The sequence below is a fragment of the Myotis yumanensis genome, unplaced genomic scaffold, assembly GCF_028538775.1.
Source record: "Myotis yumanensis isolate MYYU_CA2020_CCGP unplaced genomic scaffold, mMyoYum1.0.hap1 SCAF_9, whole genome shotgun sequence".
Lineage (NCBI taxonomy): Eukaryota > Metazoa > Chordata > Mammalia > Chiroptera > Vespertilionidae > Myotis > Myotis yumanensis.
The window spans coordinates 61,494,468-61,521,098 of NW_027223760.1; the positions used below are offsets into that span (position 1 = coordinate 61,494,468).

At 38.7% G+C, this 26,631-nt stretch overlaps 2 protein-coding genes across 2 annotated transcripts in view; one reads left to right on the forward strand and one right to left on the reverse strand.

The window, feature by feature from the left end:
- Positions 1-1,384: 1,384 nt before the first annotated feature.
- On the reverse strand, positions 1,385-20,713 carry TRA2A (transformer 2 alpha homolog). Its single transcript, XM_070424432.1, has 8 exons — positions 20,502-20,713; positions 10,534-10,667; positions 8,712-8,877; positions 7,108-7,296; positions 4,296-4,411; positions 2,785-2,916; positions 2,375-2,442; positions 1,385-2,252 (listed from the first exon to the last, which is right to left on the reverse strand). The coding sequence occupies exons 1-8, from the start codon at positions 20,535-20,537 to the stop codon at positions 2,242-2,244; spliced, it is 852 nt and encodes a 283-aa protein (XP_070280533.1). The 5' UTR covers positions 20,538-20,713; the 3' UTR covers positions 1,385-2,241.
- Positions 20,714-20,866: 153 nt separating this feature from the next.
- The window catches only part of CCDC126 (coiled-coil domain containing 126), a 55,565-nt gene continuing 49,800 nt past the window's right edge, over positions 20,867-26,631 (forward strand). Inside the window, exon 1 of the mRNA XM_070425160.1 lies at positions 20,867-20,929. The gene's annotated coding sequence lies outside the window, so the exon portion shown is untranslated. The remainder of the gene's footprint in view (positions 20,930-26,631) is intronic.

A 26,631-nucleotide genomic window follows, 5' to 3' on the forward strand; every position in this document is an offset into this window, starting at 1 on the left:
TCACACGTTTGATTCCAGTTAAGTACACATACCTCAGTTGCAGGCTGGATCCCTGGCCCTGGCTGAGGCACATGTAGGAGGCAACCAATTAATGTGTCTCTCCCCCGCCCCCCTCCCTTCCACTCTAAAAACCAATGGGAAAAATATCCTTGGATGAGGATTAACAAAAAAAGAAACAAAAACAAGAGGCCCAGAAATACCCCATTTTTTTTGTATGTTGCACATCCACATCCATGCAATGTAACACATTTAGTCCTTAAGCCTAATATGTACCCATATATCTATAGCAATATACCCATGCACCCACTTCTGACAACAGCTCCCTTCTATAAAAAAAACTTGCTGGATGGTTGAAACCACACCTCCCAAACCCTTCCCCAGCAGGGCCCCGCCGTTAAGGTTATCACCTGTCTTCTCTTGTCCAATATTTCAGGTATTCTTCTGCCTTGTAAGGCCATTACATTTGCTATTTCCTACACCCAACATACTCTTCCTTCCAGATAAGGCTTCTTCCCTTCCCTTCAGATTTACTTATATTTCACCTTCTTAGGGAAGACTTCAAAGACTGGTCTATTAAATTTTTATCCCCCCCCCCTTATTTACCTAGTCTCCTTCCTTGCTTTTTCACCATCAACATACATGTAACACACACACACACACACACGTTTAATTATGTTTACAGTCTCTTCACATGGCTCTTTTCTTCCAGACTGTCGCTAATGTTATCACTTTTTGTTGATATACTTTCAATAACCTGGCTTAAAGAACAAAAACCCTTCAGCCAGGGACCAACAAGAAATCGCTTTGTTCTTTGAATAGCCTATATTGGAAAGGAAAACTATGACAAACATTTTGTAGATTTTTTAATTAAGATATTTGAGGTGCTTCAATCCCATAGATCCCATTAATCTATTATACAGATCATCATAATCTAATTTTATATCTGCTTTCAGGGAGGAACAAAGGAGCTCATGCTCCTATACTAAAAAAATATGTTTTTTATTGTTGACAGTATTATAGATGTCCATCTTCTAAACCTTTTCATAAAGATCACCTGACACATCAGATAGATACTTCTTTGCGAAAACACCCTTCTCTTACATTATAGTCCAGTCATTTCAGTGTGTTTCCTATTAGAATGTGGACTTTGTGAGGACACGAACCATGTTATCTTTCCTTCAGCATGGTGCTTTGATACTTAATACTCTCAATATTTACAATATGGCCAACAAAAATGGGAGAGTAAAACAAAGGTTTTTAAAGACTGAATAAGAGACAAGTATTTCATTTAGATATAAGCAAAAATGTTAGGAAAAGAAAGGACTGGCTCCCAAATCAATCCAGTTATATTTTCCCTTTGTAACACAATAAAGAGACAGTCCCATTTTCAAAGAAATTAACTTTTATTTGAAAGGAGACTACTCTTCCCCACACATATCCTCCAAGGACTCTAAACTATACAAGAGCCTGCTTAACCACTGTCCCATACCAAGATTTCTAACAGCAAAGTATACAATTGCTCTAAGTAATAAATAATAGTAAGGGTTGTCCTTCACTGATTAAGAGAATACTTAAACTTCAATAAGTTCAACACAAAAAAAATCACACTGTAAAGTTTGTAAGTCTTAACAGATGTAGTTTAAATAGAACATGTTTTATAGGAGCCCACAAGCTTTCCATCTCTAAGAAAAATGCCCTTTTTAGGGTTATAAATTTTCATTTTTTCAAAAGAAACGACTGTTTTATAGCTTCAAACTTTCTACACTCAACTATTTGACTGCTCCATGACACCCCAAACCTGACATGACTGAACTATTTTATGTGTTACTATCTTCTCCAAAAGAAAGTTAAAAAAGGAGTTTGTCACAAATGTAGATTTCTAATATAGTACCTAACAAAAAAGAAGCTTTAAAAAGATCATTTCTTTCCTTTTTTGATTAGCCAGAAGTTAATTTTCTGTAAAAGCAAAAACACAACAACAAACAAACCCAAAGCATAACACTGGGGGTTCCTTTTTTTTTTTTTTACTCAAGATGTTTAACTACTCAAAATGACAATTAGAACTTTAAGAGTATAATAAAAGGGGTGGAAAACACCAATGCAATTGACAAAGTGTAGACGCTAAATAACCAAAGATTTTTTTCGGATTCCTTTTAAGTAGGAAGGATTAGAAGCTCAGGGAAATCCAGAATTAAACAACAAAAGAGAAAAAGATATCCTCAAATGTAATCATTCTCTTCATCAATAGCGTCCTGAAAGAGAGAGAGAAAAAGTTAAAATGACAATTATAGTTTGACTTGCATATAGTAACAGTCACCATATACCCTAATTTTTTAAAACCATTAATTAGACACAAAGCTGTAGAAGCACTTACTTGGGCTGTAGGAACGAGATCTTGATCGTGATCTGTATCGGCTATAGTAAGGAGAAGGTGATCTTCTTCTGTAGGAAACAAAAGATTACTTAGCATACACATAATCCACTGAGGCAAATGAAAATGAAAATTCCCATCATTCAAAATAATAATGGACCCAAGATGATAACTATTAATTTCTCTGTGTGCCAATGATACCAAAACAGTAAGTATATGGCACAACAAAATACTAGCAAACACAGGTAATTTATGTATGTATTCAGTTTTGAAAAAATAATTCTTTACTACTTTCTTAAGAAAGGATCATATAAAATCTTTCCAATATTTTTCTTAATACATATCAAACATAAATCAAAAGCACCAAATAATACAACTGTCATCTAATTTAGAAACTACAAGTTAAATATTACCTGTATCGGTAATCGTAGTCTTCATATCTGTCATAACCACGCTCGTATCCTCTTTCATAGTAAGAATCTCGACGCCTGCCACCTCCTCCGCCTCCACCACCGCCTCCACCTCCACCACCACCACCACCACTACTACAAAAAAAAGTAAACATTTGGTATCAATGTGAACGATTATTTTCCAGTATCACTTAATACAAAATGGTACTTAAGTAAAATAAAAGAGGAAGGAGGTGAGAAAAGGCAAAGAATAACCCTTTCATGACAATTACCTCTATGTCTTAGTTGGCTGCCGCCCATGTTATTCTTGCCTTGGCTTCTTATTCATTACATAAATAACCAGGAAAGATTACATGCAACTCTCCAAACTATAAACTGCTCTCCTATTAATGCCCTGCCAAAATCACTAGGATCTTTTCCACAAGTGAAATGAACTGTACTGGAAAACAATACCAAAACACTAAGAAGTGCCCAGTCAGTGTGGCTCAGTGGTTGAGCATTGACCCGTGAACCAAAAGGTCACTGGTTTGATTCCCAGTCAGGGTACATGCCGGGTTACTGCTCGATCCCGTGATGGGAGACATTCTGGAGGCAACCAATCAATGTTTCTCTCTCCTCCCTTCATCTCTCTAAAAAAACAAAAAACAAAACAAAAAAAGAACAGCCGAACCGGTTTGGCTCAGTGGATAGAGTGTCGGCCTGCGGACTCAAGGGTCCCGGGTTCGATTCCGGTCAAGGGCATGTACCCTGGTTGCGGGCACATCCCCAATGGGGGGCGTGCAGGAGGCAGCTGATTGATGTTTCTCTCTCATGGATGTTTCTCTCTATCCCTCTCCCTTCTTCTCTGTAAAAAATCAGTAAAATATATATTAAAAAAAAAAAAGAATAGAAAGGGAATACTTTAAGAATGTATGATATTTTTCTAATATCTAACATTTTTTCTATCTGTAGAATACCAAGGGCCAGAAATGCACTTCAATAATTTTAATTTATCCTCCTGTGTGCGCGTGCATGCATGCATGCATGCGTGAACGCACGCACACACACGCAGTGTACCTTTGAACTGCACCAGCCTACTTATACAGATTCCCCTCTTCCCCCCCAATAAATACCTGCACTGTTTTCAATCAATAGCTGGAGCCTGTGTATGCAGAGGGTGAACTGCATGCACTGATCCATGGCATTTTACTTTAGGGCACTTGAGTATCATGGATTTTAGTATCCATAGGGGTCCTAGAACCAATCCCTGGTAAATACTAAGGGAAAACTATGTTTTCGGAGAGCTGAAAGTTCGATGTGGATTTTTGACTGCACAGGATTTGGTGCACCTAACCCCTTCATTGTTCAAGGGTCAACTGTATATATAAAAAATGATTCAAAGAATATATACAAATTAAATAAATTTCCATTTCAATTATAGGGAAAATTTTATCGTTTGACTTATCAAAATTTTGTAGATACATCTGGTAGACTTCTGGCTAAAATAGTTTAGCTTAGGAAACTTGAAATCTTACTGAGTTGGTCTGCCCATGTAGATGCCTGGTGTAGGTGTATGTGCTCTCTTGGTGATAGAATAGTCCACACGAATTCTTCTGCCATCCAGCTCCATTCCATTTGCCCTTTCCATAGCCTTTAAAGAAAAGGCACAGTCAGTCATTCATAATTCACCAAGGAGAGACTATCAAAACTGTAATAAAGTTAACACTTTCCATTTGAAATTTCAAAAATTAAAATTCTCTAAACAATTTTTTCAAACAAAAGGGGGTATGATTTTACATATGAATCTCTGCTATATGCATGTCAATAGCATTGAGTTTTCTAATGTACACATGGACACTTGCAGGCCTGTGCTGAAAGACTGGGGCAGCTAGAGAGAAGGAACTACACAACTCAGGGAAGCCTGCATAACTCTGGGGATGCAGTGACTAATTGCAGTCTGGGCAACTCAAAGCAGAAACTACAATTCAAGTGACAAGTTTAAACTAGTCAAGCTGTTCCTTAAGAACACACTGCCATCTAGTGTAGTGAACTACAAATAGAAAGGAACCTCTACCTCTCAGTAAGTGCTCCTGTCTTATACCTGCGTTTGTATTCCTTTTGACCTTCGACACTAATACCAATAAATACAATAATAATTCTATCATTTTAACAAATCTGCATAAAGTTCTTTGAACTAACTAAAGTTGCCACTTTCATTTTATTTTGCCCAGGAATAAACCTGGGGGTGGGGGTGGGAGGGAGGAGAATCAAGAGAGTACAAACAAGTTTCATATATTAAAAAGTTTTAATTGTTCACACTCTTCAACATTTACTTCAGGTCAGATATCTTGAAATTTCTAAATGTACACCTTTATCCCTTAATTGAGAACAGAAATAAGCTAAGTAGTCCTCCCCGCCTCCATCTGCAGTTTCAGTTATCCACAAACTCGGGACGAAAATATTAAAATGGAAAATTGCCGAAATAATTCTTAAGTTTTAAAATTGTGCATGTCCCTCCCGGGATGTGAATTATCCCTGTCCAGCATATCCACATTATATAACCTACTCTACCCACCCCCACCCCCATTAGGCACTTACTGGCTGTCTGGGTTGTCAAATCAACTGTCATAATATCAGTGCTTGTGTTCAAGTAACCCTTATTTTACTGAATAATGCCCCAAAGCATAAGTATAGCAATGCTGGCAATTCCAATATACCTAAGAAAAGCTGTAAAAAGTGCTTCTTTGAAGTGAAAAGTTTGGTCCTGTCTGAGGTTTTAGGCATCCACTGGGGTCTTGGAACATATCCCCCGTGGATGGATAAGGGGGGACTACTATATGTAACAGTAAAAAATACTGACAAAAAATTAGAATGCCTATTATATAAAGGACTTACAACCTGAAGCATTATTTTGTTATGACTTTTATAAGCACACCACCATCAATACTTTGGGACTGTTAGTTCTACGCTGTGGGTGGCTATCCTGTGAACTGTAGGATGCTTAATATCAACCCTGGCCTATATCCACTAGATGCCAATAACCTCTACTATTTTTAAGAGATATGCTAACATGTATTATGATTATGTTGCAATTAAGCACTGTTGATATATAGAGCAATAATCTATATATCCAACTACTGACTGTCACATGTAAAATGGTACAAAGAAGAAATGCTAATACTTGTCATTTGTTAATTAGCTTCTAATTCCTTAAAATGGAGTTTTCTAACTCAGTCACTATAAACTTTTAGTATAGAGAAAGCAAGCCTACTGCTTCCTTTATAATCCAATACCTATTACATTAGAATAGTACTATTTCAAATCATCCTGTTAGGCAAATTAAGAATGGCACCAAACAAAAAACAAAAGGTACTAATAACTCTTTTCGTCCAACCGATGTATCTACGAACCAGGAGGTCATGATTCCATTCTTGGTCAGGGCACATGCCCAGGTTGTGAGCTCCATCCCCAATAGGGGGTGTGCAGGAGGCAGCCAGATCAATGATTCTCTCTCATCATTGATGTTTCTACCCCTCTCCCCCTCTCCTTCCCTCTCTCTGAAATCAATAAAAACATTTTTAAAAAATACTAATTCTTTTCGTGTATTGTTTTTCAACTAGAGGCCCGGTGAACAGATTCATGCACCGGTGGGGTCCCTCGGCATAGCCTGCTTTGATCGGGCTGAAACCCGCATCCAACATCCCCCCGAAGAATGTAGTAGAGCGTGAAGCGGCAGGCGGTTGGGGAGGAGGCACTCCTGCTCATCCAGCTCCCATTCATCCTGGTCAGCTGAGTGGTGTTCCAACTGTAGGAGTGCACTTACTACCGGGGTCAGCTCCTGCATTGAGTGTCTGCCCCCTGGTGGTCAGTGCGCGTCATAGCAACCGGTCCACCAGTCGACAGGTCACTTAGTTTTTTATATATATAGATTATACAACAGAATAACAGATGAATATTAAGAGAATGGAAAAACAAAGCTGTGTATCTATACATGGAGAGCTAGTTAGACACAAAATTAAACAGATTAAACCTAAACATCATAATTCTAAAAAGTCAATTGAATCACCTGCTTTGAACATGAAAAAGGCTTATTAAAAAGAAACACTTTACATTTTTCCATTAACTCAAACATACATCTCACTTTACAAGGCCGGATTTCAATAAGGATATACCTATATCAGAAGTGAAACTGGCCATTCTAATTGTAACACTTTGAATCAGGTCAAGAATGAAAGAGGACATATTTATGGAACTGGGAGTCGATTAATCAACTTTTAATAGCAACTCAATAATATAATCATGTATATCAGAAAATGTTCAAAATGACAATTATAAAAACAAAATTACCTCCTTTGAGTCATCTATTCTCTCAAAATAGACAAAAGCAAATCCTCGTGATCGTCCAGTTCGCTGATCATAAACCACATTGACACCACTCAATGGTCCATACCGAGAAAATACTTCACGAAGATCTCTCTCTGTTGTATACAAACTGAGGCCAAACACTCCAAGACAAGTGTTGGGATCTGGATTTGCCTGTTGAGTAAAGATGTCGTTTAATTTTAAGCTCCAAATTAAAATAAATATTAAAACAGAAATACTATGCTTAGAACACCTTACCCAAAGACTATACTGTTTCAAGTGACTTGAAAATAATTTAAGAGGAAAATAAACCAATGAGTTATATCCTACAGTTCACAATAACACCCCTGCCTCCTCCTTCTTTTAAAAAAAATAATATTTTATTGATTTTTTACAGAGAGGGATAGAGAGCCAGGAACATCGATGAGAGAGAAACATCAATCAGCTGCCTCCTGCACCCTCCCTACTGGGTATGTGCCCGCAACCAAGGTACATGCCCTTGACCGGAATCGAACCTGGGACCCTTCAGTCCACAGGCCGACGCTCTATCTACTGAGCCAAACCAGTTAGGGCAACACTCCTGCCTTCTGTGAAATAAACTTCAGGTTGTAGCCTGAATAAAAACAAAAACTCCACTCTGTAGCCCAGCAATTTTCAGAATGCATACTAAGAATTCATCCTTAGTTTAATGCCATATTTCTAGTTTATTCAAATGTTTTCCATCCCTATAGATGTGTACTCAATCTGACTTTATCTGCAATTGCTGATTAGACTCCCCACTGCCCAATTTCATTCCTTAGTAGATGCACATGGTAGTCTGCAGTATCACATGGGAGAAGCACAGCATAGTAGTTAAGCACAGGAATACTAGTCAAGAGTTTGGTTGAAATCTGGACTCTGCCAGTTAGCCAAAAACAAACCTCCATGTCACATATTCAAGACTCAACTTATCCATAACATGGCAACTTGCCTCACAGATGTTAAGAATATTAACTGTATTAAAGAATTCTGCACAGTCCTCGTATTATGAGTGCTGGCTATTTCTATAGTTTTTGGTATTTACTTGCTGTCTACCCACTAACTGCCATAAAACTTTTAATTTCATTATTCTCAACTCAGATTATGCTTTCCATTTTAGTTTTGGAACATACCATTTCTCTCCAAATTTCATCTCTTTAAACTACTCAAAAGTCAAGGAAAGAAAATATACTTAAATGTACATTAAATAATATCCATATCCTCAAGGATACTTCTTAAGTACTACTTTTTTTTTAAATTAAAAAATATGTTTTTATTGATTTTCTTTAGAGAAGAGGTAGAGGGATGGTGAAATAAAAACATCAATGAGAAACATGGCCTCCAGCATGCCCCCTACTGGGACTGAGTAACCAAGCTGGCATGTGCCCAGACTGGGAATTGAACCGGTGACCGCTTGGTTCATGGGTTGATACTCAACCACTATGCAACACTGGCAGGCTTGAGTACTACTTTTTAAACCATGGTCTCACTCTCATAAAGCAAGATACTATGCTATGACTAAACACATATTAAAGATAAAATAAGTTCATTAACTTTTATAAACCACATACCCTGCTGCCTGTATGTCTTCTCCGGTTAGACATTGGAGAATGACTTCGGCTCCTTCGACGCCGGTATTCTGGTGTATATGACCTACTTCGAGATCGTCTCCTATGAGAGTGAGAATGGGATCTGGATCGGCTGTAACGTCTATGAGAATGCCTCCTTGACCTCGACCTTGGAGAGAAATAAATGCAGGTAATACTTAAACAAATGGCTAATGCCAAGGACCTATACAGATATCCCTGTTTATTCTCAGCTCCTTACTGAAGAAAGGGTAGTCTTCCTCTTGTTCTCTTAATCATTACAATCTTCTCCTTGTTCTCAGTCTATCCTTTCTCCATTCTCTCTTTTCACCTTACCTTATAAGCATGTTAAAGTTCTGCTTTCTTTTAAAAACAAAATAAAAAAAACAAACAAAAAACAACAAAAAGCCCAACTACAACTAGGAAGGAAATTCTGCAATATTCAACACAGATGAAATATGAGGGCATTATGCTAAATGAAACAAGTCACTCACAAGAAAACAAATACTGTATAACTCCATTTATATGAAGCATTTGGTAGTCAAAATCTATGAAGACAGAAAGGAAAATGGTCATTGCCAGGGGATAGGAGGAGAGAACGGGAACTCATGGTTTAAGGGGTATAGTTTCCGTTTTACAACAGATAAAAAGAGTTATGGGGATGGATGGTGGTGATGGTTGCACAACAATATGAAATGTATATAACATCACTGAGCTGTGCATTTTTATTTTTTTAAGTATATTTTTGATTTCAGAGAGGAAGGAAGAGGGAGAGAAACATCAATGATGAGAGAGAATCATTGATCGGCGGTCTCCTGCACACCCCCTACTGGTGATCGAGCTTGCAACCTGGGCATGTGCCCTTGACTGGAATGGAACCCAGGATCATTCAGTCCGAAGGCCGATGCTCTATCCACTGAGCCAAACCAGCTAGGGCATTGCACTGTACATTTTAAAATGGTTATGGTTATTATGTGTATTTTACCATAAAAGAGACAAAACAAACTACTAACACCACAATAAAATCCTTTGTTGAATCACTTATCACCTCTTTAATATAGTACTATATTCCTCCTTTACTGCTAAGTATCATTTCCTTTCCAATCTTTCTTTAGCCGCTGCAATCTAGCATCTACTAAATTAACCTAAAGGCCCTTCTAATCTAATGGTCTTCATTTCTTTAAGCTTTCAAGAGCTTCTCACCCATCTTTCCACTGTTGATTCCCTAGTTTGTTTCCTACTTTGTTGAGGAGGTAAGTGATAGGGACTCTTAATCACCCAGGGATTTCTCTCCCTCCCCTCCAGTTCCCTGCCACTACATCTGACCAGAATTCCACCCTGGACTTCAGTCACAATCTTCAGGTAAAGAATGTAGATGGAATGTGAATCTTGAAAAAGCTTCTCAAATCATTTTGATAACCAGCACAACATACTTACATCAACTTTCTTTGTACTAAATTACATGCCAATTTTGTTGTGCAAGTATTACTGAAATAAAATAGAAAAAACTAATGCTCAAATGTCAAGCACATTTCAATCAACTGACATTTAATTTGTTGTAATAGCTAGCTAGTATTTGATAGAGTTGAGATAATTCTACCTTATCTAAGTCTGTATCTAGAATGTATTATTCATTTCTAAACTCCATTACTAAGCAGTTTGAAAAAACTACTTCATAATTTTTGAATCATTGATAAAATGTCTATATAAAATGAGGTAAAAATAAGGGATTTTAGAAAAAACAAACACTACTTTGCCCTGAAAAACCCTAAAGAAGCATTTTAAGTATTATTTTAAACACACATACCTGGATTTTGATCTTGATCGAGAATGGGATTCAGAATGTTTGGAAACCCTTGATGGACTACGAGATCCTGACCTGCTCTCCGATTTTACACGAGCAGGAGTTCCCGTTGGAGATTTTGACTGAGAGCGAGACTCCTAACAAAGAAGACAGTATTACAAATGGCACTGGTCAAGTAGATGCCTAACACCTAACATTTAAAGTACCGTAATTATTTATATTGATTGCTCCTGAAAAAACAAATGGTTAGGCAACACCCTCCAGAAAAAATTTCAGCTCATTAATAACCCATTGTTAATACTGCTAACTGTCCTCAATAATTCCCTACTTGAACCAGATCACCAATTCTCTATTAACTAAGTAATCATGCAAATTCATCTACAACTTGATCATACAGACACTGGAACATAAACCATACATTTACTTAACCTAGGACCCATTCATTCTTCCAGATTCTTTTAATTCTACTTCACTCTTGCTTTCTACTTCTCTTCATTCTTCATTGAGTTTTTCATTTTTCATACTTCGTGTATTCTTCCCCAATTCAAACAATTCAAAATAGCCTTAAAAAAATATTCAAGTGCTTCTATCTGACCAATCTTCTGTTCAATTTTTTCCCCCATTCAATTTTAATTTTCTGATCTTTAATACTTTTCATTAGCCTTCTTTTATCTTGATTTATCTTCCACATTCTTGGAAAAAACTCTTCAATTTCTTCACGAACATTAACCTTAATGGAAAAAGAACATTTAGTATATTTAAGCACGTGGGGATTATAAAACTCTGCTGGAGTTCAGAATGCTATCTACCAAATGGAAAGCCAGCAGGTAAAGTGCAAATAACTAGTTTATTTAAAAAACAACTTTATGATCTTTAAAACTGCTCAAAAGTCTTGTTTCTAAAAATTAGGGAATTCTGAATTTTTCTAAATGTTTTTACCATACTCTTCACCCTCCTCCCCTTTCATGTTTCATCCTAGTTCCTAAAATGTGAACAATTTTAATATGAATACTTAATTCGAGCATAAATCTAACATGAACTATAATCCCCCATCTACATTTTCACTAATTTATAACCTGAAGAATAAGCTTTCACTAAGCCATGCAAAGCATCCTACCCTGAAATATTTGCACACACCTATCTAAACTCAAACACTGCAGGACACATGCTAAGGTTCAAAGGAGTAGAAAAAAATTAGTACAATTACTAACACCTCCCAATTTTGTTTGACCTATCTTTGCTCACTCCGACTTAACCAGGAAGATAAGTTCTGACAAGCATTCTGAAAAAGTAAGGGGAAAAGCATGAAATTCTTAAAATTCCCCCCCTGGCTTGTAAATTCCTAATATATGTATTTTTGCACCTGTGGCATTTAAAAACTCTATATTAGCCATTAAGTATCATATAGCACAAGAATTTATCACAAAATTATAACATGGTCTTTATTTTTTATCCCACCTCTTTTTGTTCATAGTTTTTGCAGATTTTATGCAGCTATGCATTATTTATACTCCCCCTTCAGTGACTATATCCTATACCAGAAAACTGGCTTCTGAAAAAGTTGAAATTAAAAACAACTACTTCCCAAATCAAACAATTTCAAACTAAAAGACTTCCTACCATGCAACCTGCTTACAACTTTTCCTTTACATTTTACTTAATGTCAAAAACTGTACTAATGCTGCTATGCATATTTATTTTTTCAGATGAAAACAAAACTGAATATATTTAGCTATCTACACAATATCTCACATACTCTCTAAATTTCTGGACAGAAGCCTGGAGCAGGAACAGCAATTCAGGCCGTTTGATTCACTGAAACTGTAAAAGCAGCATATTCAGTACTTTAAAAAGGGGTGGGGGGGACACAAATAATTTGCTCGTAATTGCAGTCTCACAGACTGGTTCACTAACTACGCTGATTTAAGAATATCTTCCCCTCTCTCTTTTTGCTTTCCTGTCTATAAAACAAATCCTCTGGTATAACATTCATTTATACTACTGTAGAATAGTAGTAGATGGAACAGTGCCTATGAACATCAGCACAGCCCTTGTTATAATACATATCAGAAGGGTTTGTGCTCTGTGACACTATAAAACTTTTCATTTTACTAGGATAGAAATAAAAACCCTATATATTAAAACACCAAACTTATTCTTAAATGTTTATGTGAAGCTTTCTAGTAAAGGATAAAAATGTTAAGGCACAAATATATGTGTATATTTCATTTTCAAATGTTCTCTCATCAGCATGACTAATGGTTGAAAAGTATTCAGTAGTAATGAAAATTACCACTTCTTAGAAACTAATATAAATAAGGTAATCAGTAACATCTTAAAATTTTAAATCCCAGTGCTGGCACAGCTCATTGGGAAAAATGCAATTTTCCTTTTATTTGCTAACAAAGTATTAAGATATGACAGTATCTTTTCAAAAGACATTAGCATATTTTTAAAGAAGACTTGCTTTTTATTATCCAGTGTTACAAATATCTAACTTCCTTTGTTGCCTATCCTTCAATTTTGTTGTAGCAGGGAACCTAAATCTGCATAAATTTTTTCATAGAATCATTCAAGGTTAAGAAACAGTCATCTTAACTTCCATTAACTCCTAGTTTCAAGGCTGTCACTATTGGTTTACTCTCCCAAAACAATGTATAAACTCGAGACTTTAAAAAAATAAATAGTCGTCAGTACACTTAACCTAAAAAATAAATTATAAGGAAAAAAAAAAAACAAAACAAAAAATGTAAACTCTATAGAGAAAAAAATTAAAATAAAATATACCTTTAATTCTTCAAAATTTTTCTAATACTAAGGCCTGTCCTAAGAACTAGTTGTTAATAGTCTTCACACACAGAAAAATGGTCATATTAATATTTACCATTTTTAAGCAACTTATTTCTCCAATGCTAGTGCCAAATAAATGTCGTTTTCACTGAACTGTACATTAGAAACCAGGCTACAATGAGCCCTTTATGGACAAATGCTACATTTTCCTTTTTACGTTTGACTTGCAACCACATATCACAAATTTTAATGTAAGTCTTAAATAGGCTTCCATTCCATCATAACCACTATAAATCAAAAGCCAAGCAAAAAGTTCTCACCGCACAACCTGCTCAAATAACGTGTTTGTTCTTTTAACTTGTTTATTATCAAGGTACCTCTGCTGGTAGCTGGACATAGCCTCCTCCCCCATCGCCCCAAAAAGGAAGAAGCTAACCATAAATATTAAGGAAGTTATGAGTATTCAATAAAGCCATCTAGGAGCCATCTCTCTTTTCTGTGTTAAAATAGAGTTGTATTTTACATATTGAAAATAACTGCAACAACCACATACTATTATTTTAATCAGGAAAATGGGTTACTCAATATATGCACACGTTGCAGAACACAATTTTCACAGCAAGCAATAACTGCAGTGCTTTTTAATAAAGCTAGTATCATATTATAGGTGAAAAATTTATACCAATATATGCTTAATACTTAAACACATAATCCAATATAAATGCTACACTGTAACCCATACTACTGTTATGGCAAGGCGAACTCTATGCCAGTAATAGTGGCAAGTTTACACAATTCAAATCTATATGACTAGAACGTAAACTTTTAAAATAAACTTTCTCAAAATATATTTCCCCATTATTTTATGAAGTTGGATATCTATTTCCATAGAAATACACTAGTGCATTTAGGTAAATTCTATGTCTAAGGGAGGGGGCGCTTAAATTACCCAAATAACTTACATTGTACTGTACCAAGAACCTCACTCTTTAGGACATATGAAAACCTGCTTTCACTCAATTCTTTCATTTCAGTCTATAGAAATAGCAGTTCTGTCTCCTTTCTCGAGTATGATAGGCTGCTTCTTTAACAGACTCCTAGGCTTATAAAAGTCCCTAACAACTATTAGAGCAATTCCTTAAAAAACAAAACAAAAAAACCCCCCTAAATTCTCACAACATTAGCTATTTTTAAATGATTTCCCTTTCTTTAAGGTTATACCTATATGATGTATTCTGAGTGAGGTCAGAGTGGTCTTTGTATCTACAAAGACTCATAGATATTTTAAATGTGGCTTATAAACCTGCCAGCTTATATGCCATCATCAATTAAATCCAAAAAGCTAGTGTACTAAGTGACAATTTCAAAGGCATAGAAAACAACTTTATAAGAACTAAAAAGGTTTAGGTATAATAAAGCCAGTAAACAGCAACTAAAAGCAAACTACTAAAATAAGAACCTGTCATAGTACTCTCTACTTATGTTCTCATTTTCTAATGTCATGAAGTACTTATGAATTTGAATAAGACTATAGGGCCTTAGTTTCAAGGAAAAATAAACTTTTCCTTCTACTTCAGATGGGTCAGGCCTAGTCACATCTTTCGTGAAAATTATGAGACAATAAGGACTATACACAACTATACATGGCAGTAACTTAGAGGAGGGAGGGGAAACCACATTTCCTTTCATTATTCACCTCAACTTTCTTTCACAGGGTTTACTGATTCTTTTTCCCATCTGATCTTTGCCATTTTCTCACCTCCACTTGTCTTGCTAAATCTGTTATGACATAGGAACATTATCAGTATTAATTCAGCATGTAAATATATACCTTTTACAAAGGTTCCATGGTTAGTTATTTGATATCTAAGCACCCACTGATATTACAAAGAGTTTTCACACTGTTTGGCAAGTTCTACGAAATTATTATGCTAATTATTCAGGGCTATTTCACACTTGTTATATCCTAGGTAAATAACTAGTTCATTTACAAAATCAAGTCCATAAGTTTATTTGTATTTTTAATGGAGCTCATTCGTAAATATTTAAATCTCTTAATATTAGTTCAGGTCCCAAAACCGAACTAATTCTCTTTCAGAAATGGTACAAATATTAAGAAGCATCTATGACAAATCTGTAAAATTACAGTTATGCTCTGTGGCTACAATTAGCTGCATTGCTCCTTTTAAAAATGGTACCTTCTACTTGTATTGAGCAAATTAGTACCCTTCAGTGAAAGAAATCTCAAATGTAAAAATCTGAGAATTAAAATTAGATGATCCCTGTCGGGTAGCTCAGTTGGTTATAGTGCTGTCCCAATAGGTCCAATCCCCAGTCAGGGCACATACAAGAATCAGCCAATGTATGCATAAATAAGTGGACAACAAATTGATGTCTCTGTTTTCTCCACCCTGCTCTCTCAAATCAATTAATAAAAAAAACGGGAAACGATAGTACTTAATTTTAGGAAGAAAACCCAAGACAAATAAGACTGTATCAAGTTTAATACAACCCCTACTATAAGAAAGGAAGCTTTATCCTTTTCTAATAGGTTGATGTGATGAGAGAGGAAATTAAATTTCTGAAAAAGCTGAACTGAAAGCTAAAGTGCGGTCATTTTATCTGTAAAATAGGAAATCAATTTTATTTACATTATTTTAAACCTTCATCAACAGAAAAGTAAAAAACCGAGTTTTAGGGTTTTTGTTGTTTGTTTTTTATTTTAAAAAGGAGCCAGTCACCAAGCTGGCTTTTGAATGATGTAGTCACTGCCCCTATTATTACAAATCAGGTTTCAGATAAGAAATAAATCTTCCCCTATTTCTGCTGTTCAACAAAATATCAACAAATTTTAATTCCCAAATTGGTACAGATGAACTTGTGTTTTGCTCTTCATTTGTATTATTTAGTCAATCACGTATATATATATATGTAACCCTAGGAGTCTCTTAAGAAAGTAGGAGTAAGCTCTAAAAAGGGGGGCAGGAGTAAGTATTATTTTTCCTCTTTAAATGGACTTTAAAGGATAGACAATTATGGAATTATAAGATGGACTTCCACACAATAAACATTAACCTCCATTAAAAATATTGGGGCCATTGTATGAGAATATAATTGGACTCAATATTTTTCTAAGTTTCATTAAAAAAAAATCTAGGGGAAGAGAGGAATAAAAATAAGTGAAATAAGAAAAGCTTAGTTTCCATTTTCCTTAATTTTTCTAAAGGACACTAAGATTTCTTGAGATGGAAATCCCACTTTTAGTTGAAGCTGTGCGACACACACAACTCATTCTTTTGAAGACCCGCAAAGCAATAGCTCAAGTGCCAACTCCCAGCTCCAAAAGACATTTTCACTTAAAATACTTCTGTTAATGTGATATACATGTCCCAAGCAAATTGTTTTAAAGAACCTATTTTATGAGCACCATTATTCTCTTGGAGCCCTTAAAAATGTCTCATTCTTAACATCCCACTGATGTCCTGTTTAGACCAAATTTTTCATAATTTCCTTCCTAAAATATATTTTTAAAAATACATTTTTAAAAATTGATTTCAGAGAGGAAAGGAGAGGGGGAGAGAGAGAAACATCAATGATGAGAGAGAATCATTGATGGGCTGCCTTTGAATGTCTCCTTCGAGTGCCCTGACCAGGAATTGAAAGGTGACCTCCTGGTTCATAGGTCCATGCTCAACCACTGAGCGACTCCAGCCAGGCCTAAAATATTTAAACTGTGCCCTGCTGCTCTTCCTGTACCAGTCTCTTTGTTCTTTGCTAAAATCTCTTTCTTTATGCCACTCCCAGAATTAATAATCCATACATGGCTCCTCACTGCATATTGGATTAAATCCAAATTCATAAATTTAGAATTCAAAACCCTCCATTATCTGACTGCATATTTAGTCAATCTATCATCTGTCACTATTCCAGCAATCTATTCACTCACTGTCACATCTATACCATCAATATTCATTTTCCTTACCAAAAGATCCAAGGTAAGTTCCATTTAGTAGGTAGAGCTCTACCTTTCCAGTAGCTCAGAACTGCTCGGCACCATTTTCTGAATTCCTTATTAATTCTATCACACAGCACTTGCTTATGTACTTTACTCAGATTTGAGCTGTCAGTCATCCCAAATAAGACTTCAAGTCGCCCCCCGCCTCCAATCTGTTTTTATTGTAAACATGTTTTTATAGTAAAAAGGCAGCAGCAGATTCTCAACAGTTTCATCTCAGGCAGAAGGGAATTTTGGTTAGCTAAGTCTTAGGGTCACTTATAACTAAATTGAGTCAATTATATTTTCTTTCCTAAAGTTCTTTTACTCCAGTACTTTAAAATGAAAGAGACATTAATCCATAATGGAAAATTAAGCTCCTGTAACTGTGTTTAGCAAAATCCATTAATGGCTCAGAGGCACTGAAGTACATGCACTCTTTAAAAAAAAAGTAAACAACATAGTGTTGTATGAGCAAATAACTGGGATTTGTACATCTCAAATTCCTGGCTGCATGGTCTCCTGGGCCTCAGTATTTTATTTTAAAAATATATTTTTATTGAATTTCAGAGAGAAGGGGAGAGGGAGTAAGAAACATCAATGATGAGAGACAATCATTGATAGGTTGCCTCCTGCAAGCCCTCCTACTGGGGATGGAGCCTGCAACCCGGGCATGTGCCTACACCTAGAACTGAACGGTGGACTCCTGGTTCATAGCAATGGTCAACCACTGAGCAACAGTGGCCGGACTGGGCCTCATTTTTTAATTTCTAAAATGATCAGAGTACTGCAGCCCTTAAATGAGAAGTAAATGACAAAGTATGTCAACATTTTTGGGGGAGTGGGTATAGATTCTAAAATTCTATCAAAATACAAACCCTTAGTATTAGCCCTATTTTTAAAAATGTGTTCTGAACTCTCTAGAAAGTTGCCCTTTAATTTTAAGTATCTTCTCAGTAAGATGGGGTAAATATGTGCTGTTTATTCTGTAGATAAAGCAAATGAAATCTAAATACTGACCTATCAGTTTTCTCTAACTTATTTTAGTAAAAAGTTTGAAATATAACAATTACTTAAACATCTTGAAATCCTTTTTTGAGCCTTTGTAAATTTAGATACGAAGACAAGAAAACAATTGTATTCTATAAAAACTGCTGGTTGTGGTTAGCAGATAATCATTGTACTTTAAAAACCAAAAGCATGAGTGAATTGCTTTAAGAAAACGTAAATCCTCAGAAAAGCCTCTGGCATTCTTCTAATTCCTTAACCAATTACAGATAAAACAATAACCTCAAACTACGTTAAAAAAAAAAAAGTAACACATGAGCATGGACTTATTCAGAGTTCACCCATACTAAAATACTTGGGTATCATGAAAAAGTATTTCCTATGACCACAAACACCACACAAGTGTAAACACTCTTTTTCTATTAAAAAATATTAATGCCTACATACATTTTAGATTAAAATTGGGTGGGAATCTTACATATATTACATATATAACGTGGGAAAGGCGACAAGTATGTTAAACTAAGAACTTAAGGGAAACAAGATCCCAAATAGCAAGTCCTCTTCCCCACAAACCAAATCAAAACAAACGTTAAATGAATTTTTTTGTACGAAATAATCAAAGAAAAGATTAATGGATAGAATTCTTTCCAATAACTACCTAATTAGTAGCTTACAACTACCACCAAATGACTTTTAAAAGTTTGCTGGGACAAGCCAATATCCCATCCTAAAAAATGAGCACTTCACTCATTTATATCGATCCTCCAGATTAGATTTTTAAACATCCAATCTTATAGGAATTAAAAACAGTTTTTGTTTATAATCTACTTAAGTCTCTTTCCTCAAAAAGAACAAAAGCCTGATATAACTGTCCGGTTCCAGGTGTTTACAGTATGAGCTTCTAAAAGACAAACTTCAATCCGGCCAGCACACACCTGCAGTGTTTTTACGCGTTTCCCCTAGTGACCGGGATACCAACACAACAGAGGAAACACGTTGCCTGGGGGTTGTGTTTTCAGGGTTTCACACTCACTCGCTCCCACCAATTTCCACCTCGAGGGCAACTTCGGAAACACAACGCAAGCCCCGACACACGTGCTAGTACATTTAAGCTTAGAATAACGTCTCTCTGCGACGTTTATACTCGACGTTTATATCGACCCATGAGAAGCTTCGCGCCCTCTTTGCTGACGGAGAACAGTAGACACTGACTCGCTATTTTAAAAACACTGAGCCATGAAATCCCTTCAGTTATGTAAGATTAGGACACAAGATTCCCCCCACCCCCCACTTTTTTGTTTGTTTGTTTTACCGTAAAAACCTGCAAAAGGAGTGGTCAATTTTTAGATGAAAGGTCACAGGAAGAGAAAAAGCATTAGAAGCTGAGATATAACGAAGAGGGGGGAAAAAAAAACAACAGCAGCCCAACATCAAGGAATCAGAAAAAAAATAAGGCGTTACAGCATTTCCCCACTCATTTCGGAAGGCGAGGCGAGGAGAGTAGAGGGGGCATTGAGGGGGGAGGGGGCTCCGGGCGTAGCGCTCCCCGCACGGCTCTCGCCTTAAGGACGCTTAAGGGTCGTTGCGGTCGTTGACTAACCACTTCCTGGGGCTCGTCCCACCTTCCACCTCAAGGCTTTCGCCTTTAGAGACGCAGCGCCGCCGGTCCCAGCAGAGCCGCGGCCGCTCACTGCAACAGAGAGCCAAGGAGACACGGGCCCCAGCGCGGGGGCCCCGCCCGGACGGCAGCCCCGCGCACGTTCGAACCCGAGACCCTCGGCGATGCTCGGGGTCGCCAGGGAGGCCACCGCGGGAAGCACCTACCACTGTCCGGCCCGACGGGACCGCCCCGCCGGCTCCGCCCGCCTCACCGCCAAGGGGACCCGCACCTCGGGGGGTGGCGAAAAGGGAGGGGGCGCTGCGGGGGCACATCGGTCTCGGGGGTCCGGGTCTCAGTCGGTCTCCCCCCAAAAAAGGGGCACGGGGCTGCCCGTGGTGTGTGGGGCACGAGTGGAACCCAGAAGCCATCTTGGGAAGCGAGGAAGCAACCGCGACGGCTCCCGAGGCTGCGCCCCGAGCGCGGACTCCCCGCAAAACTCCCCGCGACCCCGTCTCCCCGGTGAAACCCCGAGCATCGGGCCGTCGCCGAAGACGGCTCCCGCGGCTTTGTACTCACTCTGCCCTCGAAGTTGTTCTCCTCTACATCACTCATGTCGGCCAGGCGCTCCCCAGAACTAAATAAGAGACAAGTTTCGCCTTGAGGACCGGAGACCTGACTAACCCGCTGACCGGAGCGTGGGGAGAAGGGAAGAGTCGGCGACAACGGCCGCCCCGCTCCACTCCCACTCGGTCGCAGGTTCCTACAAGATGGCGCCGGCGCCGCCGGAAACCTTCTGGCCGCCCCAGTGCGCAGCGTAAGGGGGCGGGGCGCGCTGTGACGTCACTACGCCCCGCCCCCAGCACGGCTCCCTTGCCCGCGGGCCCAGCGGAGAGGTGGCGTGTGCTCCGAATCTGGGCGCCTTGGGACCTGGTTCCCTGCCCAAACCTTCAAACTTCAGAACCCATTCTAATGCGTCCGTCCTTTTGAAGGTTTTCAGCCATCGGGTGAGCTTTTACTGGCCGTAGCACTTTTACATATTTTCCAAGCGGATTCTGATGGCACAGAAAAAACTGGGAGCGTGTATAATTAGTTAGTAGGCTTTTATTTGGGGGTGTTTTCAGCACTATTAGCTTTCTTCAGCATTTGTGCTTTGTACTAAACAATCGAAGAAAAGATTAATGGATAGCAGAATTCCTTCCAATAACTACCTAATAGCTTACAACTACCGCCAAATGACTTTTAAAAGTTTACTAGGACAAGCAATACTAAAAATGAGCAATTTACTCATATCTATCCTTCAGATTATATTTTTAAAAATCCAATCTTAAAAAGAAATTAAAAATAGTCTTTTTGTTTATAATCTATTTAAATCTCTTTCCTCAAAAAAGAACAAAAGCCTGATTTAACTGTCTGGTTCCAGGTGTTTATATTGAGAGAGAGAGGGAGAAAGAGAAAGGGAGAGAGAGAGACTGACTGACTTGTTCCACCCACTTATGCATTCATTGGTTGCTTCATGTATGTGCCTTGATAGGTGATGGAACCCACAACCTTGGCACATTGGGTCGAAGTTTCAACCAAACAAGCTACCTGGCCAGGGCCCCTACTAAATTTTGATTTAAATATTTCCTTACAACTTTATAACCAAGATCTCCCATATTTATATGCTTGATTCCCAATCATGGTAATAATTTCTTGTGACTGAGCTTTATTTGTATTTTGCATTTTTTGAGATTAATTTCCTTATAAAAATATTTTTCCCATAACACTTTTTGACATGGACCTTCAACAACAGTTCTATGTTAGGAAATTTAACTAAACATTATGAAGATTGCTACCCCTTGGCAAGATTTCAAGATTTCAAAACCTCTAACATTTGCCTTTAAAAAAGCTGTTGAACTTTATGGGGGAAATCAGGCTGATATGATTTGAACCTCCTAACACCATTAAAAGGGGCAACCAGACATGATACACCTCTTCATATGATGCATAGTAACTACACAGCACCTTCTATGAAGTATTGTGATCCTCCAGATTGAACTCAAATCTCATTAAGCCTTATTTACATATAACCAACAGTTAACAGGTAATACAGGGCGTAGAGAAATAAGTTTAAAAACATACACCAAGAGAAAGTAATTAACTTCCACAGGACAAATATCCCCAACAGATTAAATAAAACCCAGGGTACAGGGGAAAAGTATTACAAGAAACCACTTTTCTTGTGTCATATTAAACTGATACTGAAAGCACTTTCAGAAGAAAAGTCAAGTGCCCCCTCTCACTCTCTCTCTCTCTGGAGCATACCTCCCTAGTCTTCTCTCAAGGGGCATACCTTTCCTTTCTCTCCTAAGCAACAGGGGCCCTTCTTTTGCCTCTAACTTGTTTCCTGAGCCCATGCAGCCCAGCTGGCTCACTTTTTCTACCTCTGTGACTTTCTAAATAAACTTCTGCTTGTATTTGAAAAAAAAAAAAGATAAAAACTGTTATAACTTTATAATAAATATCTAACATCTCAGAGATAGTAGTTTGAGGGACAATAATTATTGAAATGGACAAGTTGTATTTTTCCTCTTCACTTTGCAATCATTTTGAGCTTATTAAAAAAAAGGCTTGAAAATAGTACAAAGAAATTTCTTCACCCTGCTCCCCCAAGTATTAATGTCTTACATTTTAACAGCATAATCATCAAGAACAGAAAACTGACACACTAGTAACTAATCTGCAGACTTTATTAAAATTTCATAAATTGTTCTACTAATGTCCCTTTTCTGGGCTAGGATACAATCCAAGATTACACATTGCATTTATTTATTTATTTATTTATTTATTTATTTTTATTTTTTAAAAAATATATTTTATTGATTTTTTACAGAGAGGAAGGGAGAGAGATAGATAGTTAGAAACATCGATGAGAGAGAAACATCGACCAGCTGCCTCCTGCACATCTCCCACGGGGGATGTGCCCGCAACCCACATACATGCCCTTGACCGGAATCGAACCCGGGACCCCTCAGTCCGCAGGTCGACGCTCTATCCACTGAGCCAAACCGGCTTTGGCCACATTGCATTTAATTGTTGTCTCTCTTTAATCTGGATAGTTCCTCAGTTATTGTCTTTCATCTCCAGTCTTTGTCTTTTATGGCCTTGAAACTTTTGAAGAGTACTGGCCAGTTGTTTTGTAGACATATTTAATTTGGGTTTGTCTAATGTTTCTCCTGATTAAATTCAGGTTATGCACTTTGGCAAGAATGTCATAGAAGTGATGTATTCTTCTCACTGCATCTTATCTGAAGGTACATAATGTAACTGTATAGTAATAGGGATCATCTCCCTGGATAGCTTGCCGACTGGGCAGGGCCATGTAGACTTCTCCCGGCTTCTTGAGTCAGGTCCACAATAGAATTTGAATGAGACATGATTTATCATTATGGGGCAGGGGTATGTATACTGGGGGAGGGCCAGTCTTTTGTGTTCCAGGATAGTTGGTAGCTTTTATTTTTTAAAAAAATATATTTTTATAGATTTCAGAGAGGAAGAGAGGGAGAGAGAGATAGAAACATCAATGATGAGAGAGAATCATTGATTGACTGCCTCCTGCATGATTAGGAATCGAGCCCACAACCCAGGCATGTGCCCTGACCGGGAATCGAACTGTGACCTCCTGATTCATAGGTGGATGCTCAACCACTGAGCCAATGTGGCTGAGCAGGTAGTCTTTAGAAAATACCAGTGGGGAATTAATCAAAATGATTGCAAAGTAAGAGGAAAAATAGAACTTGTCCATTTAAATAATTACTAGAGGCCCGGTGCATGAATTCACACACGGGTGGGTCCGGCTGGTGGCCCGCACCAGGCCAATGGGGCCAGGCCAGCTGGGGGAGGGGCCATGGGAGGTTGGCTGGCCGGCCCCGCCCCCTGGTCAAACACCTGGTCAAGAGGACAGTTTGCATATTAGCCTTTTATTATATAGATTGTCCTTAAAACTACTGTCTCTGAGATGTTAAATATGTATTGTAAAGTTAAACAGGCTACCCTGTTTGGGGTCTAGATTAACATTTTGGCTTAGCCTAACTGAGGCTTGTGGTGTTTTGGAGGAAATTAGCACAAATTAGCTGATCACTAGGAAGAACTGTGGGATAGATGGTGACAGGGGGCTTTAGGTCTGACCCTTTGTGGGACAGATCCAACATCATTTTACTTGCAAGGCTTGGGCTGCTGTTGTTGTAAATGTTTCCCTCCACGTCCAGCGTGATTCAGGGTTCAGGATCTGGAAGAGGAGCCGCACACAAATGAAAGAGAAGAGACAAGAGATAATTTGGAAATAATGGGGGGCCAGGCGGGTAAGTCCAACTCAAGGGGAAGGACTTCCACTGGTGCTCAGGCCTCATCAAGCTTTTATTGGTTTGGGATACACCCATAGCCCTTAGGCAGGGAGGTTCCAGTGACATACAGACTATCTTTTTTTTTTAAATATATTTTATTGATTTTTTACAGAGAGGAAGGGAGAGAAATAATTAGAAACATCGATCAGCCGCCTCCTGCGCATTTCCTATTGGAGATGTGCCCGCAACCCAGGTACATGCCCTCGACCTGAATCGAACCTGGGACCTTTCAGTCCGCAGGCTGACGCTCTATCCACTGAGCCAAACCGGTTTCGGCCAGACTATCTTATCAATAAGGATTTACATAAGTAAAGGTGGGGAGGTTGCTTCAGCTACCATTATCTGGATTAACAGAGGTGGTGCACAGCTCTGACCTTTGCTAGGGCTTCAAAGGTCACCAGCCTTCCGGGTTCTCTGTCTACACCTCTCTGCTAGTGAAGACAATAGGTGGTTTCCCACATGCTGTCTTGGAGGTTTGTATGAATATAGTTGTGTCAGATCTGGCCCACTTAATTGAGGTGTGGAATAGGGTCATGGCATACAAGAGGGAGGGACTTATGGATAAGATATGGAGAGGTGTGGAGGTGGCAATTTCCCGTGTGGAGGAGGTACTGGCCGCTGTGATGGGAATGACTGGAGGGGTAGAGTCTTATCATGGATGTGATGGGTAGAAAACAAGTTGTAATCTAGTTCAGTGAGCAGTGATCACAGCCCCAAGAGGGCCCTAACCATGGGCTAAGCAGTTGTTGCAAAGAAATGCTTTATTGCGGCCAGTGTGGTTAGAATACGTTGTTTGGCTTGCCCTAAAGGTGAAATGTTACCAGGGGGACTTACTCAAAGTTTAGCAAGGTTTTGAGACAAGCAGTTAGTGATTTCAGAAGAATAGCATGCTATGGGTTTTCAGGGTCAATTAACTGGAGGCATTTTTGCAACTCAACTCTGAGGTTAATAGTCACCATGGTCATTTCCCTCCTGGTGTGGAGGTCATCTGGGAGGGGAAAGTCTCAATGTCCAGTTTCAACATAGAGTGAAGTTGAGGGCGCATTGCCTTCCTCATCTTTCTCTTGGGTGTGGCCTCGCCATCTGAGGTACAGCCATCTCCAGTGGTGAGCTCTCTTTTGGGTTGGCGCCATGTCGTCTGAAGTGTTGGTGTGCTCAGGGTGGTGGGGGCCAGTCCAGGGAAGAGTGCTTTTCCGGGTGGAGATCCAGGAAGGGTAGGGCTGGCTGGTGTTAGGTTCTGAGAATAGAGGCTAGAGGCCTGGCTCAGGGTGGACCTACAAGGATGGGCTCTATTGCTAATTGAGCAAATCTCAGTGAGCTCCATCCGATCCTCAGGGATGCACCTTGCAAAGGAGCATGCGATATCTACCACTGAGCTTTGTGGGGACTCTGTCCACAATTTGTACAGATTCTAAGTACATTGATAGGCTAATTGTAGGGACGTTTTTGTGGACAGCAGTTTTACAATCCAGAGATCACCATTAAAACTACAGTAAGTTCATGAGGGCACAAACCTGCCAGTCAGATGAATGTGATTTGGCTCTTTTGGGAGGGCCATTCTGCCTGGGATATAATTTGAGGCATGGTACAAGAAGGGAGCGATTCACTTAAGCATCACTTCCATTGGTACCATTTAATGCAGAGGGAGGTGAGCTCTGGGTCAGAATACATACCTGGTGGCCTTTTAAAAGATTATGCATTTGGGTGGGGGGTGTCTTTGGAAATACAGCTAGTTGTGCCTTTTTCGTGGTGGTGAACAGTAAGCTCAGAGCCAGTGTTAAACGCTTAAGCAGTCACTCAGCCCCCTTTTTCCCTCCTGCTCTACAAGGTTTTTAAAAAATATTTTAAATCTCCAGACATAACATTTTCATGTTTCAGTTTCTAACTCTCTATTATCCCTCCACTTATTTGACTTTCCGAGTTGTTACTGGAAAGATTTCCAATGGATGTATGTTCCTGGCAGCCAGTATGTGGCTGTTTCATTTTCCAAGGTGTCCCAACCGAACTCTCTAGGGCCAGGGTCAGCTTCCACTAGCACAATGGTGTCAGGACCATTGAGGCTGACCTCCTAGAGCCCTGAGAGTGTAGAGCAATGCTTTGGCATGTTGGCATGCCTGGCTGGGCAGTGGGCAAGGCTGCTGCTATGGGTGTGTTATATCTAGTGAGGAGTTTGCTAACTTCCTCAGGTGTTTTAGGTGGTGCTGGCGCTTAGGTGTTCAGGCCCTTTATATCAGGTCATTAAATCTTCTGCTTTCATGTGCCAGGGGTGAGACCCACAATATCCCATAGGGTCAAGGGCTGAGGTGTGACAATAGCCACGTATG